Source organism: Podarcis erhardii, assembly GCF_964252035.2.
Source record: "Podarcis erhardii genome assembly, chromosome: 5".
Lineage (NCBI taxonomy): Eukaryota > Metazoa > Chordata > Lepidosauria > Squamata > Lacertidae > Podarcis > Podarcis erhardii.
The window spans coordinates 46,167,746-46,182,981 of NC_138509.1; the positions used below are offsets into that span (position 1 = coordinate 46,167,746).

The 15,236-nt window shown below is 39.8% G+C and overlaps 1 protein-coding gene across 1 annotated transcript in view; it reads right to left on the reverse strand.

The window, feature by feature from the left end:
* DMBT1 (deleted in malignant brain tumors 1) overlaps positions 1–15,236 on the reverse strand; it is a 101,118-nt gene that overhangs the window by 20,215 nt on the left and 65,667 nt on the right. Inside the window, exons 41-42 of the mRNA XM_081863595.1 lie at positions 3,243–3,278; positions 2,177–2,218 (exon numbers count right to left, since the gene is read on the reverse strand). Of these exons, the coding sequence (XP_081719721.1) occupies positions 2,177–2,218; positions 3,243–3,278 (78 nt within the window). The remainder of the gene's footprint in view (positions 1–2,176; positions 2,219–3,242; positions 3,279–15,236) is intronic.

Here is a 15,236-nt window from a genome sequence, read left to right on the forward strand (position 1 = left end):
GTAACACTCTGTTCTGTAGATTGTGGTGGTGGAGTTCCTAATTTAAAAAGAAACAGATACAATACCAAATATTATAAACCTTGTCTCCATATCATATCGCTTTTAAATAATCTAATTAATGTTTTATTGACACCCAACTGTTCTCTCCTTTCTGCCCCATGCTGAGGGTCAGTCCAGCAGAATTATACAAAGGAATGGCAGCAGAGAGTGCAAATTTGTTGCTTAAAAAACAACATAAATTCAAGTAAATACATACCAGATGTAATGGGTGTTTCTGTGGTAGTTAGAGGTCCTAAAAAAAGGAAAGAAGGAAGAACAATACCAAATATTATAAACCTTGTCTCCATATCATATCGCTTTTAAATAATCTAATTAATGTTTTAATGACACCCAACTGTTCTCTCCTTTCTGCCCCATGCTGAGGGTCAGTCCAGCAGAATTATACAAAGGAATGGCAGCAGAGAGTGCAAATTTGTTGCTTAAAAAACAACATAAATTCAAGTAAATACATACCAGATGTAATGGGTGTTTCTGTGGTAGTTAGAGGTCCTAAAAAAGGAAAGAAGGAAGAACAATATAAAAAGAAAGACTGTTTGAACACCAGAAGAGAGAAATGCATAATCCTATGGTTCTTAATTATGGCACCTAAGCCAGCAGCTATCAGATAAATTTAATGTTTAGAACTTCATTTGTATTTGGGGTTGTACTCAAGAAGCACTACATAACTCCTACCACAAGTGGAACAACTTCTGCTTGTGCAATGGAACTTTCTTCTCCCCCCTCCCACTGTCCACCCCCTAAATCTGTTAGGGGAGTTTCTCCAACCACCAAGAGAAGTTTTGGGTATGAGACATTTGTGGTAAATGATGGCACCTCTGGAGGAAGCTATCAGAGTAAGTTGATGTTTAGAACTCACATTGCTCAGGTCCTAGATTGAATCCCAGACTGAGCTAAGGAACCATTTTTACTTGCAGATTTAGCTTCCAAATTGTATACTTCCTGTTGTTGTTGTTATAAAAAAGATGGACCCTGCACTTAAACTATGTGTATGTTTATGTTCCTTTCATCACCCATAAGGTAAACCTTTGCTTTGTGCCATATTACCATACTGAAGAAATGACAGAAAGCGAACCCCTTTCACACATTATGGTCCCAGTATAATTCCTCAGTATACTGGGACATCAGATCATTTAGTGAATGTGATAAGCAGCCCATTCAAGAAAGACCAGATACATTACTTATTCCCACCATCTGAGATGAGCTCAGGTGACTTTCTGCCACAGGATGCCAACCCTATAAAATGCAGTGTGTCACTGAATACTAGTTACCAGCATTTTATGATGCCAAATAAGAATTTCTATCCCCTTGCAGAATATTCTAATAAGTGCTTCTAATAAGTGCAGAATATTCTAATAAGACTTGTGATCTCATGTGCTTGAGTATGCTCATATCTCTCTTTCGATTCTAGCCTATACGTTTATTATTGACATTAGTTCAATGGGTGTGCAGACCTCATATAGATACATAATGCATTGCAAAAAAAGAAACTTGCACAGAAAAACTACAGCAACCTTTTGTAAACATGAAAGAAGATTCCCAGAAGTGCACCAAAGAGAGCATAAAAAGTAAACCATGCTATTACAGTGTAGACACAATAACTTCAATGTGTTTAATGCAGATGTAGAAGAGATGCTTTAGAAATAAGCATATACAGAGTATAACTGGATGTACCTGAGCAGATAACACTGGCATCTTCCTTATGTTTGCAGTCATGGACTCCCCATCCATTATGAGAACAGTCCTCAAAAGAAGATTCATTCCCTTTGCAATGTACTGCATTCAGGAGAATACTGCCAGAGCCTCGGCCAAAGTGGGCACTTAGTGGGGCTGCAGTGGCTTCTCCACAACCAAGTTGTTGGCACACAACCTGAGCATCTTTCAAGTCCCAATCATCATCACAGACAGTTCCCCAGGTCCCATCATGGTAGACTTCAAGGCGACCCTGGCAGCTGTTCTCTCCGTTCACCAGTCTTAGGGAGAAAGGACTTGCTGATGTTTCTAAAGGAGAATTTGCTGCAAAAGTTGATGAAGAACGTAACAACACTATTCTTTCTCCAGTTACATATAATACTGACAACTGCATTTATTTCCACTAAAAGCCAGCATTGCTACTTACTTGTTGTAACACTCTGTTCAGTAGATGGAGGTGGTGGAGTTCCTAATTTAAAAAGAAACAGATATAATGCCAAATATTTTAAACCTTGTCTTATATCATACCACTTTTAAATATCTAATTAAGTTTTTCAAATCTGACTTTTCAGGGTTTCTTGTAACTGCGTATTGGCCTATAGACCTTTAACTTCAAGTGTGTTGCCTTCAGATATAAGATGTTCATATTTTATCATGTCCCCTCACATAGAATGAACAAAAAAGGTCATGTCTCAGTTTTTTGTTTCAATACAACTCAGAAAATACATTTGTTATTGTTTTGTAAACTTGGTTTGAATGTAAATTATTGGCTCTTATTTTTGGCGTCAGCTAAAAAGATTTTTCTTTAGACCACCCAAGTGAGCTATTTAGTATTGATGAGCATTTTAATCTGTTTACTGTTGATTTTAATTCTTGGAATGTTTTCAAATTATTGTAATTCATTTAAAAAAGCACAATTACTTTATTGTTTTATATTTTTTGTTAACAACTTTGAGACATTTTATAATGAAGCAGTGTATAAATTTTAATAAATAAATAAAAATAAAGATGCCTGATAAAAGTGTGTTTGAACTTCCCAACAGCTTTCTTTTCAAATTAATTCATTCTATGGAAGGGCAAACTCTTCCTATTGCTGCCGCATGAATGTGTAAACCAAATGCAGAAGTTAAAACATGCTATTTTCCCCAGAGAAGAAGGATGTACTGTAAATCTCTTTCTCTTTAAAATAATATGCTTAATAGTATTATTAATGGCTGAATGAATTAAATTTGTATATTGCCCTGTATCCACAGGTATACAAATGAATAGCCAGAGAGTTAAAGGACGGCATAGATATAGGGTAGCCAGACCAATGAAAGAAGGGAAATTGCAATATATGCTGCTGTTAGGAAACCCAATTGGACTCTCCTTTCTGCCCAACACTGAGTATAATATGAGCAGCATTATACCAAGAATGGTAGCATGGATTAAATCTCTCTCTGCCTCCCCCCCCCCTCTCTCACACACACACACAGAGCCAGGTTAATACATACCTGATGTAATGGGTATTTCTGTGGTGGTTATGGGGCCTATAAATGGAAATAAGAAAGCACAGCATAAAAAGAAAGTACATGCAAACATTAGAAAAAGGAAACTCTTAGCTATATGCTTCTTAGTGATGGCACCCCACGAAGTAGATGTCAGAGAGATTTAATGTTTAGAACCTGATTCGTCTAAGTCCTACCTTATGTCACGTATTGTGCAAAGGAACCACCATCTTGACTTGCAAATTCAGGTTCCTAATATTTCAGGTTTTGTCTTTCAAAATATGGAACCTGCCCTTAAACTTATGACTTATCTCTCCCTCCCCTTCTCCAAGCAAATCATGGCGAGCCCCTTTCACTCCACACTATGATCCCGGTCTAATTCCTCACTACTTGAGAACATCAGTGCATCTGATGAAAGAGATAAGCAGTAGATTTAGGATAGACCAGATGAATTCTTTTGCCACCACCTAGAATAGACTCAGAATACATTCTGCTGCAGGATGTGCACTGCTGTAGACAGGTATTGATCAGGAGAGTGTATACAACAAATTTCATGTGAATTGATCTATCAATGACTATTAGCCTTATTACCTTAATGGAGTTACACCATCAGATTCAGTGTACTACAGAAGTTACTAGAGTTACTGAGTTACAAGAAGTATGTGGAGACAAAGCTATAGACTTTTTGACACTTCACAGGATATTCTAATGGCATCCCAAGACGTGACTTTATGTGCTTAAACATGCTCACATTTGTCTTTAGACTCTAGCCCACACATTTATTTCTGAAATCAGTTCCGTGGGTGTGCAGTCTGCACATAAATGCACAAGGGGAGCCAAACCGGGGTAAAGATGTCTTCTTCTATTTGTCCCCATGTCAGTTTTAGTTTATTGGTTAATTTTTCTAGTAAGGCTGTTTCCCATACTATTTGGTACCAGTGGTCCATGCTTACTCCTGACAGGTCTCGCCAGTGTCTGGCTATGATGCTTCTGGATTCTGAGAGTAACTGGGTTACCAGACAGCTTTATTTATATTTTAAAAAGCAAGATAAAGTAAATACATACCAGATGTGATGGGTTCTACTGTAGTGGTTATAGGTTCTAAAATTGGAAAGAATGTGTTAGAAGCTCCAAAAAATTGAAAGGAGAAAGCACAGCATAAAAGAAATTCCATTTAAACACTAGAATCAAGAAACCCATAGTTACCAGGTGTGGTGGGTACTTCTGTGGTGGTTAGAGGTTCTAAAAATTAGAAAGAACAGGTTAGATGTTCTAAAAATTAAAAAGGAGGAAAGCAGTGGGGGTAGAATAAAGCTATCAGGATTAGTAGCCATAAATAACCCCATGATTCCTCGCAAGAGTGGAATCTCTGTTCATTTAATGGTCATGCCAAGGAAGGTACTACTTTGTATGATCCATTTTGAAATCATATGAGTTGCTGATATAATCTGTAGTGATAGCTGCTAATTATGGGTTTAAAGGCAGTAATAAAGGAAATTTTAATTATTTGTAATTATAACAGTATTTCTAAACCACTAACTCATTCCAAAACACACACACACATACACGGCAGTATTCAGTAAAACTCCAACTGAATCGGTCTACTATCAGTACCTGCTACCCATCTTAACCTGATAGAGCCTATATTTTCAGATGCAGAATACCTCTGAATACCTCCTATTTGCCATTTATTTACTTGGAGCTGCACCCCTGCCTGCTCTTCTCTGCTCTGCTCTTCAACTCCCTGTTGCTATTCCCACTCTCCTTTTCCAACCCCATGGCAACCCCAGGGATGGGGAACCATTTTGCAAGGACAAATCTGACAGCTGGGCAGGGCTGTCCACCTGCCAATCAAATGGTATCACAAATAACATAATGGTATGAAATATGGAACCAAGGGCTGTTCTGGTGCTAGCAGTGTGTGCAATCCAAAGAGCCATAGGTGTAGCTTCTGTCCTCTCACAAAACCTTCTAAAGGCACTCCAAGACTGCACTTAGGCACCCACACATTGGCCTTTGGATTCTGTCCTCTGGGTTTATTAATATTATTTTTTAAAATAATTTTTATTAACCGACCAATCAAATCAAATTAAATCACATCACATAAATTACAAATTACAAAGCCGAATTTTAAATTTTGTTGGGGGGACCCATATTTCAAGATCCAAAGGGTCTTATATCCAAAGGAATAAACCTCTGGGTTTATTATTAAAATTAGTTCAAAGGGTGTGCAGTCTTCAAATAAAGGGATAATACTGGATGAAGGGCAAGCACTGGAAAGCTTCAGCACCGTTTCCCAGATGAAATAAGATTCTCGGTAGTGGATGGAGGAGTTTCCAATATAAAAAGAGCCTAATCATGTTCTTACAATACAAGCCATTGTATTTACATCAACAATTTATATACCACAGTATACAATGAGGTTACCAAATATATAGAAAAGATTGAATCACTACTATACAGTGGTACCACGGTTTTTGAATTTCTTCATTGATGAACGTTTCGTTTTTGAACGCTGTAAACCCAGAATTAAAGGCTTCGGTTTACGAACACTTTTCGGAAGTTGAATGTGCCATGTGACTTCCATACTGAGTTTTCCATAAGTAAATGCTTCTGGAAGTAAATGCTTCGGTTTTCAAACGTTTAGGAATTCGAATGGTCTTCCGGAACGGATTACGTTCGAAAACCGAGGTATCACTGTATTTGCCAATGCAGATCGAGAAGCTATGCTGCAAAAATTAACACATATGGAAAATAGTTTGAGGTACCTGAGCAGATGACGCTGGCATCTTCCTTATGTTTGCAGTCATGGACCCCCCATCCCTTATGGGGGCAGTCCTTAAGAGAAGATTCATTCCCACTGCACTGTACAGCATCCAGAAGGATGCTGCCGGAGCCTTGACCAAATTGGGCACTTGTTGGAGCTGAAATGACTTCTCCGCAACCAACTTCTTTGCAGACAATGCGAGCATCATTAATGTCCCATTCATCATCACAGACGGTCCCCCACTCCCCATTATGATAGACTTCAACACGACCCTGACAGCTGTTCTCTCCATTCACCAGTCTTAGGAAGAAAGGATTTGCTGATGTTCCTGATGGCGAAGTCTCTGCAAAAGGTGATGAAGAATGTGACAAGACTGTTTCTCATTTAATAATATGTAACCTTGACAATTGTATACAAATGTAAAAAAAGAGAGAGAAACAATCAATCCTTAACACCACCACCACCTTTTTGTGACTGATGGGGCTCAGTAATTTTCAGCCTACTCTGAGGATGCCAAATCCTTTTGTAGACACTTTACCTTGTGATGGGAGTCTTTACTAATCTAGGTTCATTTAATGGATTCAAAAGGGGGGAAAGAACAAGGAAAGAATTACCCGAAGTGCTAGGAACTTCAGTGACAACAGAGGGAGCTATTGCAGCAAAATAAAAGAGTGACCATTAAACACATAGTTGGAAAGCAGACATTTCTGTGGCTGATTCCAATATACTTGAAGCTGCATTGTGATAATTTATTTATTGGGTGTTTATACCCCTTCTAAATGCACGAGCTCAGGAAAGTTTACAATATGTTCTCCTTCCATCAGATTGTACATCTGTTCACCTGAATTCAAAGTTCCTGAAGAGTTTTGAAATTTTCACTCTTGTGGCACAATGTATGTATGGGGTTGTTCTGTGGTCACCATTCTGATACCAAAAATAAAATTTGCAACTTCTAGAAAATCCTCCCTTCTCTTCTAATCAAATGTAGATTGTATCAAGAAGCAGAGCAGTATACAGAACAATGGTAGTAGGGAAATTTTGTGCATGTATTTTATGGCATGCAATGATTCTCATGTCACTTCTACATATAAGGTTGACCACATATATCCCAAGAGGAGCTGTAAATCTCTGGGTCTGTTTTGTTGGGCAGCACATGTGCAAAACCAAACCATAAACCAGTTTTGTAGCAGACATATTAACTGTTTGCAGACAGCAGCTTCCAGCAAAACTAGTTGCACAACTTGGCGTCGCATCACACGTTGCAGAGCTGGCAAACACACCATTCATCAGATGCAGGGCTCTGCATGATGCTGAGCAAAAATAAAGGCATTAGTTACCTCATATCTTTCTGGGTTCACAGCAAAATCACATGGTTAACATGTGGGGAATGTGCTGATCTGTAATGTGTGACTTGCTTGTTACTTGAACTCATTAATATTCTCACCTTCCATTGTGATTAGCAGGGATCAATAAAGAGATTCAGTCCCTATGTAGTTGCAAATGCACAATAGATACCCACCCTGATTGAATATGCCCTAATTGTGCTTTTTGTCTTTCTCTGATTTTGTCTATCTATTAAATTTAAATAATTGAGTTAAGCCACACAGTACCATGCACAGAGGAAAGACTAATTTTCTCAGACTGTTGTGTACCTCCTTGAGTTGTGGCTGGCATCTCAGGAGTAACCGTTTCCTCAGTTGTGCTTATTGCTTGGGTGGTTCCTTCTGTTGTCAACAATGTTGCAGTGGTTCCTTCTGGTGTTGTAGAATACGTGTGAGCTGTCAAGAGACGAAAATAATTTTGAGTTTCATAAAGATAAAGTCCAGAAGTGATAATTTTTGGATTGAGTCTATGCACAAAGATAGCATTTTTGGTGCAGTTCCAGGATGGAAAGAACAGATTTTTCGCACAGTTTCCATGTCCTTGAGTGATGCCAACTTTGTGGAGTGGATAGACTAGGACTGGGGAGACCCATGATAAAAGTTATGGAGCTCATTGGGTAATCTTGGACCAGTCTTTCAGTCTAACCTACCTCACATGGTGGAAAAAGAGGGTGGGGTGGGGAGAAGAATGTGTGGCATCTCAAGCTCTTTGGAGCACACATTGGATATAAATGGAATAACTTACTAAATTAACTGGACATTTAACAAGGATTCAAAGGGCAGTCCTGGAAACTTGGAACATGTAGTACTTCATGTAGTTTCTCAAGACTTCTTTCCATCTGAAAAGCAGCATCTCCTACTACCTGACAAGCCTATCTATGAACTTGAAACAGTCATAGGAGGAAAATAAATATTCTCCAAGAAGCCGTGGGCATGCATGAAAGGACTTGCATGCTGCCATGAGGCTCATTGGCTCTTGCAAATTATTTTTGTAATATTTCTTTTTTAAATGTCAGACCTTTTTGTACAGCGCCCCCCCCCGCATTGTACTGCTGTCATACTTTCACTACCGTTATGCTAATTCAAAGAAGCGCCCTGTGTTGAGAGCCACTTTTGTTAACATGGAGTGTACCATTCATGTGATGAATGGCAAATCACCATGTTAAATGCAACTATTCAACTCCCATCACCAAGCGTTATAGTATGGAAAATGATGGTACGTTTCATTAAAGAACTGTTTAGATGTCATGTGTGTAGTGCAATCAACAGTGCAAAAATAAAATGAAAGACAACCCCCAACCCTCAGTCATGTGCAGAGAGCTTGTATGAATAACCCCCTATGGACTGTTCCAAGAAGTTCAACGCTGTGGCTTTAGTGCTTAAATTGTAAGGGGAAAAGGTGTTGGGAGCCCTAGCTTGCCTAGATCAGTCCTTTGGACCTAAAAGCATGACTTTTTAGTTCTCAAAGTTTGAGAACTATCTTTCTTTGGTTATTTAGTAGTAACGGGAAAACACACTGTGCATGCTCAGAGGTATTTCCTTCCCTGTCTTTACTTTATACGTTCCAGACCTGATCCATGCTGAGATCATCTGGGCTCTCACAGACCACATTTACCTGAACAAATAACACCTGCATCTTCACTGTGATTGCAGTTATTATTATATAATCCTTGATGGTAGCATTCTCCCAGACTTGTCTCATTTCCATCGCAATCCACATTATCCAGAACAATATCTCCTGTGCCTTGGCCAAAAGGAGCACCTCCCAGAGCTGAGACGGCTTCACCGCAACCAAGTTGCTGGCATACAACAGTTGCAGCTCTGAGATTCCAGGTGTCATCACACACTGTTCCCCATTGGCCGTCAGAAAGCACTTCAACGCGGCCTTCACAGCTTGAGCTTCCGCTGACCAGCTGGACAGGCAAGTAACCTGTTGAAGACACAAAGAGCAGGAATGTTGAACTGTGAATCAGATGGAGGTATTTGGCACGAAAAGGAAGCCTGCTAGGATTATTTGCATTCCCAAGTTTCCAACAGGGAAATCCATAGTAGCCAGTTTCAAACCTGATGCCACTCCAGGTGTGGCGGAGATGGGTATGATTTGCACAGTGCTATAATAGGGAGATTCTATAGTCAAGAGATTATGCAATTTAGGGTTTTGTTTCACTTTCCTCCCACGGTACTCGAGCACAAGATGTAAAATGGCCCTTCTGTGATCATCACGTGCCCTCTGCATGAGGAAGGACACGCTTGGACCAAAGCCATTGCAGCTTCACAAATACCACACAGTTTGGCATACTCTTCAGGTACAGAACACAAAAGAGACACTGTTCCTGGAGGGCTTATAATCTGCATCAGATGAAAAAGTAGGGAGAAAGGTTAGAGAAAGAAAGAGAGTAGGGAGAGAAAAGTCATGCAGAAATGGAGAAGTTGAAAAAGAGAAGCAAAAGGAGCAGGAAATGCTTTTGCTAAAGAGGTTACTGTGAAAGGCATGGAAGAAAAGGAATTACTCTGACGATGGGAGCAGATCATTTAGCACTGTGCATTGTGGGCAAGATGACAAAAGATAGGACAAAGTAACAGGGGGAAATTCAGCTTACGCCAACAAGGAGAAACAAAGCAGATTGTTTGCACTACCATGGAGAGCAGAATAGCCCTACTCCTTTAGGTATATTCTCACTGACAGCATGTAATACTCTTCACAGCCAAGGCATAACAAGAGCTCATCATGGGAAAGTGAAGTGTGGTTGGAGTGGATATTTTCTTCTTTCACTTCCAAGTGAAAGAAGACTTGCAAGAAGCAAATAATAAAAAAGAACTGTATGGCATGAATGACACCAGGCATGAATGATATTATCACTACCACCCCCTAGAGCAAGGATGAATCCAGCTAACATAAGCCCTAGCCAGCATAGTCAGTGGCCAGCGATAATGAGAGCTGTCATCCAACAATTAATGGAAGGTCACAAATTCCCCTGTCCCTTCCCAGGATGTAATTGAAATCCCGCTGGTTGCAACCTAGAAAGGAACATCCAACAATCTGGTGAATACTTTTGCCTATGCCACAAATAAATAGACTCACCTGTTGGTTGATCGCCAGCATCTGTAAAAAAAGAAACAGAAATGGTTATTTTTATGGTTACTGAACTGTATCTGTGTAAAAATCACAGTGCTGTTAATACGTGATTTTAATGAAAATCCTTCTAGTTAAGCATGCTGCCCTGATACCTTTTGTACTCTCATGTTGCATTGATGAACATGATCCCTTGGGGTTGTGATTAGTGTCATGTAGTTGTGCATTGCTGTGTATTGTATTGTTGAATTTTTTATTAATTCTTATTACAAAACTGGAATAAACACATGTGTCATTGATACTTAGGTTAACTGAATTATATAACTATCAAGACATAGAGTTAACCTTTTAATAGCTTTCTGCTGTCTCTTGCTTGCAACTCCCCACCCTTATTGAATAGTCAGTGTCATTAGAGATTACAAGTCTGTCATAGCTCAGTTCCAGATGAATTCGTTTTTCTGTGCCCTATTCCATCAAAATATCTGCTTCCTTGGGATATCTCAGCTTCCATAACAGTAAAAAAGTTTAGTACTAGTCATGCTTAATGTGCTTGTGCATTGAAAGCTATGCTCTTTGATTCTCAAGCAGTCATCCAAATATTCTAATTGTCCACAGTCATTTGTTCTGTATGCAACATAACCCTATTCAAATTGCATTCCCAATTATTTAACTCTCTGATTGTTCAAATTGTATTACTCCCAAACCACCTGAATAAATGGAAATTGTGTTGTGCCTATAGTAAGTGGTTTGTCTGAAACACTCAACTTGCAACCAGGGATGGGCAAATTCATCATTTTTCAGTCCCTCATTTTTCCAATAATAAGTTCAATTCTCCACTTTTCCACATCAGCATATATATATATATTCTCATGAAAATCCACCGGCAATTTAGTGTGAATTTCTCCTAATCTATACATTGTTGTATGCAGTTTTACTTGATATACACATTTTTCAAGGCATTTTCTCAAAATATAATGGTTGTTTGGATGTTATTTTAGCTAATATATGCATTTTTATGCACACTTTGCCCGGTATATTTTTTGTTTTTACGTATTTCTTGGTGACAGAACAGTATTCCAAAGTTGAAGAAGCACAAGTTTCATAAAAGAGCTGCTTTTGGGTTCGCATATTGTTTCAGAAAATGTGAATTACTTGGTTTCCCCATTCGAATTGAATCTAATTTCTTCCCAAATCCCTACTTGTGACATCATTCTTTGATGTGTTTGAAGTTTGTTTGCAATTGAAAAACCCTACATAGTGTACAGAGAGATGTTACCTGAGCAGACGACACTGATGTCTTCATTGTGCCCACAGTCATTTACCAACCATGTAGCATGAGGACAGTCCCAGAGGTAGAGTTCACTTCCTGTGCAGTTCACATCGTCCAGGAGTATGGGTCCAGCTCCTCGGCCAAAATAAGACCATCCATACACCGTGGTTGCCTCTCCACAATCAAGTTGTCTGCACACTACATGTGCATCTTTCTTATCAAAGTTGTCATCACAAACAGTCCCCCAAGTTCCTTTGTAGTTGACCTCAACTCTCCCAACACACTTGTTCCATCCATTCACTAAACGCAACTGCTGAGCACCTTTGTAAAACAAAAAACCCAAAATGGTTGTTAAGTTAAATGCAAGTATACCAGCTCTATAATGTTCTGTATTATAAGGAAACATAAAGTCTGCAAGTTTATTGAGTGTTTGGGAGCAGTGCAGGAGATGGTGGATACATACAAGTTTTATGATGTCTTAATTCCTGGGAGAACTTATTTTACCCACATAAATCTGTAGACAGGATTCTACAGCAGCAATTTTGTGAACTTCATTAACAATCTAAAGGGACAGATTCTACCTCCCTCCACCAACGTACAGCCTGATCATCAACTATTCATCTGACCAAATCTATTTCTCGACTCACAACTGCCACCCTTTAAAATGGCCTTTCTTTAAACATCAACACACTGCTAAGGCTTTTATGCACATTCATGGGTAATGTGTAATTTGCTCTTGGGAATCACCAGTGAACTTGAGAAGGTGGGAAACACTCCTAATAGTTAAGACACATAAATTCGGCCTCCTGCAGCTTTCGTCTGTTCACAGAAGGCTTTTGATCCAGTGGAGAAATCACACTGGTGAAATAGATGAGGAGACTTCCTCCCCCCATTCCTTCTCCATAATTTCCTCCCAAAATCTGGATGGCTGGAGGAACCTCTGGAAGAGTACGGCTGCAGGAGGAAGGAGGAATTGGCAAAAAATTACTCCCTTCTTCCTTCCATTGGTGGGAGCATCCTGGGCAGAATTCTGCTTTGGAATTGTCTGAGTACAACCCAGTTTGCCTGAATAATCAGTTTTTATAATACATATCCTTGGACTTTTTATCCTTGGAGTTCTATCCTTTTGTTCCTGTATGCCCATGGAACCAAGAGATAAAATTTAATCGTAGTTTTAGTAGACTTAATTGCTGAGTGGTTTCCTGCACAGTTGAATAGGCTCAGCTGCCTACCAGTTTCATGCCAGCCCACTTTTGCTGGGATTTAAGCGGAGAAGCAACCCATCCCCAAGCCCAAGGCAATATAAGCACAGTACCTGATTCATGTAGGAGAGCAGAAGGTATCAACACCATCCAAAATAAGCGTATCTGGGCACCCATGTTTCGGGTGGGTTTCTGCTAAAATAAAGAAATGGTGAATTTCAGAATTTATAAGCATTCTAATCTGCTCCGGAAAGCATGTGGTTTGCAATTTGATCTTTCTTCTTGAACTCCCAGATCTATGTCACGGAAGTCCGGGATATTTTCATTTCACAATCCATATCCCTGGAAATAGACAGTTACTGATTATTATTGCTTTGGAGAAGCCAGTGGGAACATCAGTGTCCAACACTCAATAAAGCACATATAATGCCATCTGATTTAACTGCTCCAGGAAATACTAGTGTTTCCCCCCAGAGGTAATGGTGTTGTTTAATCTGCTTTCCAAATACCAGCATGTTATCCTAGATGTAAAGATAGAGTGCTCAGGTGAGAAAAAAGAAAGGCTCCTTTTACCATTAATAATTGTGTAGATGAGGGAATTTCAGCAAACCTTGCTTGTATGACAACTATTAATTGCATTTCCTCTGCCTTAGTTTATTTATCTATCTAGATTTGTAGACCACCCTTCATCACTTATACTGATCTCAGAGCAGTTTTCAGAATATTATAAAATAAACAACAGCTACAGAAATACACTTCAGTTAAAACAATAATTAAAACTAACAAAACCACAGAAGAGCCCATGTTTCTTTGGGTGGCAGAACTGCATTGCAGAGTTGGAACAGGACCATGTTTCAAAGAATGGCTGCTTTTTGGTCCCCATATTGTTCCAGAAAGTGCAAATTAGTTGGTTTGCCCATTCGAATTGAATCTAATTTCTCCCCCATTCCTCCTAACATTCTCCACAGAATAGGTACACATTTTAATGTCAAAGAAAGTGTTTGGCTCTAAACTAGAGGTGGGAAACCTTTTCCAGCCCAAGGGCCACATTATTTCATCTTCTGGGGGCCACACACCAGTGGAGGGCAATTGCTGGAGGAAAAATGGACGTGGCTAGTGGTAGTGGATATGGCAATAGCAGGTGAAACAGCAGTTGTGACGCTAAGCCTTGCATAGGAGGCTGCATTCTAAGCACACAAAAACCAGATGTTTCTATACACACAACTCCCACCCGGCAGATATTTATACACCCAATAAGAAGCCATACAGTGCAAAGTGCAAAGACGCAGTCAAGCTAAGTAAACCACTCAAGGAAAACTCAGAGTAGGGCTGGTGAGAGTGTGTGACCTGGGGGGGGGGAATCCTGAGGCCTGGAGGGGCCATACTACTGAGCAAACTACAAGAAATTCTGCTAAGATAAATCAAGTTTTGTTTGGGACTAATCCACAAAAAACAGGTGTTAGTGACTGCAAGCTTCATTTGCCAAGTCTTGCTCAATAATAGAAAGAAAAGCTGATCTTGAGCAGATAAGCTTGTGAGCTGGGAAATTCCAGCTTCAAGGTGTGCCTCACCCCTTAAGGCATTGGAGAAGTTGTGACTACATGGTCACAGGTGAGCTGCCGTTCTTTCAACTTCACACCTCCCCAATCTGCAATCTAGAATAAGAATGCTGACATACTTTATGTGGTAGTATGAAGATTCCTGAGATGTAAGGGGGGAAGCTGAGGCTGGGAAGTGCTGAATAAATGCTAAGAATTATTTCAAACCCCCATTTCTATTTCAAAATGGATTGGTCGTATACATTAAATGTTGATTGGGCCGCATGCTAGTTTCCCCCTTTTGATTTTGTTGGAAGAGATAAACGCCTGGTCCCCAAGTGCCCTAGAATGCGTGGAAAGCAAATCCATATTCAGAAAGGGTGGCGACCTAATAGATCTGCATTAATCCTCCCCCCCCAGCTGCTACCATATTGCTTCACATGCAATGCCATTCCGGAGGCCCTCTTACATGGCTTGGGGGAGCGCAGAGGACTGCAGTGTGAAGGACAAGGGAGGAAAGCCTCATTTCACAAGCAGAACATCAATTGCTCTGCTAGAGATTGCTGGGCCAAATTGGATAAGGCACCATTCATGCCTCTAGCAATTTTCTGAATAGCTTTTTGAAAAGTAAATAGCAGGTGTAGACCTCCGACCTAGATCAGAGGAGAAAATGGCTCACCCAGTAGAGTGGAGCTGCAAGGCTAGTTCTCAACAGGTGTGTTGCTGACCTTTATGGAAAGGGTCAAGGTGGCGACGAGGTCGGCATGG